Raw genomic sequence first — 2,913 nt, forward strand, 5'->3', positions numbered from 1 at the left:
AAGAAGAAATCCATGATAACCATAGTTCAAAACCCTAATTCCATAATTCAATGCTCTTAGAAGAACAAGATGGATCAAACTTATTTGATGAAGAAGATTCAAAACCACTATGAAATCCCAGCTGGCATAACCATTGATCTTTGAACTAAAGTGTTTTATTAAATGAAATGAATGATATACATATGCTTTAAACGAAATATGCAAAAGATATGCAAACTCTAAACCAGATAAAAATAAAATTAGAAGGACAAATTTTAGAGTGCAGCCCAAAGCTAAATATTTTTTTTTAATTCTCTTGGACTTTGTTTCATATCACTATGTTTGCTTTTTATTTTATTTATATTCATCAAGTTATCTTTGTATATTAATCCTTTTTATAGGAATATACTACTCTTTATAAAAAAATTATTATGAAATAATTTTTAAAAAAATATGGATTTATTATTTTAATAAATAAATCAGATGCCTTTGTTGGAGGGTGTGACGTTTTTTTACCTCTACTATTTCTTTAAAAGGCAGAGTGAAAAAAAAAACATTATTACCAACTAGAGCAATGAACATGCATAATGAACAATAATGCAATTATTCTTCACCAAAAAACACTAACCCAATTACTACCTCCACCTCCCATAAAAGCCAACCCACTAAACCTAACAAAAACAAATCCCAAAAATTACCCCTAATTATTTTTAGAATTAAAGAGACCAACAACAATAACACTATTATTAATATACCTACCAATAAAGTAAAAAGACACATTACTATTTTTAATTCTATATCTCCTATCATATCATATCACTGACATAAACACGTCACACATACCTGTGGGACAAGAAAAGGTGGCAAGAAAAGTAAAACAACAACAAACAACAACATCAACAACTTGAGTTGAAAGAGAAAATAAAAAAAATAAAAAAACAAAAAGAAAACAAAACCCACTTGTACCAATTTAATTTGAAAAAAATAAACAAGAAATGTTTGATACGCTTTCTCTACTTGGCCTATATTCCTTTTCCATTATCAACCTCACAACTCATCACAAACAGAATACACCTCAATTCTTCTCTCATCTTCTCGAAAATAAAAACCCTTAATTATCAATTTTCATTAGAAAAAAAAATAGTTTATCAATAATATTATTATCATCATGGCTCAAAGAATAGAAAACGAAGAAACTGAATTCAAAGTACCTGAATCGATTTCTCTTTGCATCAACAACTGCGGCGTAATCGGTAATCCTTCAACGAACAATATGTGTCAAAATTGCTTCACCGCTTCAACCGCTACCACTTCTTCCACCGTCGGGATAACCGGAGCCGGTTTAACCGGGACCGGAATCGGACCTCAATCTTCCAGATCTGTTCGATCTCCGAAGAGATCTCTACCGGAGGAATCGTCAACGGTTGTTACGGATCGGAGTTCGTTAGATAAACCGATGGTGTCCGAGGCGAAGCGTGTTGTTAGCCGATGCTCCGGTTGCCGGAGGAAGGTAGGGTTGACCGGATTCCGATGTAGGTGCGGTGATCTTTTCTGCTCCGAGCATCGTTACTCCGATCGGCATGATTGTAGCTATGATTATAAAAGTGCTGGAAGAGAAGCTATTGCGAGGGAGAATCCGGTTATCAGAGCAGCGAAAATCGTTAAGGTTTGAAAATTCTGAAAATCTGAATCTGGAGAAGATGAAGAAGAAGATGAAGAAATGATTCAAAACGTGAAATTCTGGAATGAAGAAATGAATCTATTTGACCCGGTTCTTATCTTATTGACCGGGTTCGGGTCACACGTGTTTATTTTAATTTATTTTATTTACTTTTCCAGATTTTATTGTTATAAATAGGAAAAAAGTCGTTAAATTAAGATAGTTATTAAGAGAGGTTGTGTGTAACGTTACTGAAAAATGAAGAATCTGAATTTCTCTGATCATGCTTTGATCTTTTTATTTTTTCTTCTTTTTAATTTTTTTTCTTTTTTTGTTTGAAATGATAAATTAGTACTGTGGTTTCTGATTATGTTTGTTTCTGTTTATTATGTACTATCCGATTGTTTTTAGTAAATAATGCAAAATTGTCTTTGAAATGAAATAGTAGGAAATTATGTATATTAACAATCTTTTAAAATATTAAACCAATTAAGTTAGTTCGTTTCTACTTTCTGTTATGGTAATTTTTGTGTGAAAATTGGGTATATAATATTTTCAATTTGGATGAAACCGTAACGAGTAACATAGCAAAGCTCTCTATTAATTATTATTACTTCATGCCTAATAAAGTTTTGTGAGTTTTAACGCATGCTTTTTAAAATAAATAATAATAATAATAATAATAACAATAATAATAATAATAATAATAATAATAATAATAATTTTAAGCAAAAAGAAAACTTGTAATAGAAGAAAAGGAGAACCAAACAATGGGACCTAGCTAAAACCTCTAACGAAAATGAGATAATATCAAATTTGTCTAACAAAAGCAAAAAAAAAATGATAATATCAAATTTGTCTAACAAAAGCAAAAAAAAATTCTAGCAACAACAGTACCAAGAATGAAGATTGTTAAACCAAGTATAAGATTGAATGATGAAACCTATTCTAAAAATTCTAGCAACAACAGTACCAAGAATGAAGATTGTTAAACCAAGTATAAGATTGAGTGATGAAACCTATTCTAACAAGGGAATCCGCAAAGAAACCAATTTTTTTATGAAAAGAGCGAGGTGAATACAATTTAGCCATCTTATTCTAATTGTTAATCGTGTGGCAAATCAGTCATTTAAGACTTTAACCACTAATATTGAGTCGATTTTGAGCCAAAGCTTCTTTCGATTCCTCTCCCAAGCTTGTTCAATAACAATCATGACTCCTGTTGGTTTAGTGTTAGTTGAGAATTTTGACGGGCAAAATAAGATAAAGATTAT

General features: G+C 30.8%; 1 protein-coding gene across 1 annotated transcript; it reads left to right on the forward strand.

Annotated features, from left to right (window-relative positions):
- The first annotated feature begins 992 nt into the window (after positions 1-992).
- On the forward strand, positions 993-1,923 carry LOC131662677 (zinc finger A20 and AN1 domain-containing stress-associated protein 5-like). Its single transcript, XM_058932522.1, has one exon. The coding sequence runs from the start codon at positions 1,148-1,150 to the stop codon at positions 1,649-1,651; it is 504 nt and encodes a 167-aa protein (XP_058788505.1). The 5' UTR covers positions 993-1,147; the 3' UTR covers positions 1,652-1,923.
- Positions 1,924-2,913: the final 990 nt, after the last annotated feature.

Source organism: Vicia villosa, linkage group LG3 (assembly GCF_029867415.1).
Source record: "Vicia villosa cultivar HV-30 ecotype Madison, WI linkage group LG3, Vvil1.0, whole genome shotgun sequence".
NCBI classification, from domain to species: Eukaryota; Viridiplantae; Streptophyta; class Magnoliopsida; order Fabales; family Fabaceae; genus Vicia; species Vicia villosa.

Bases quoted from the DNA above. Each gene is read 5' to 3' on its own strand.
- LOC131662677 (XM_058932522.1), top strand. From the start codon at position 1,148: ATGGCTCAAAGAATAGAAAACGAAGAAACTGAATTCAAAGTACCTGAA.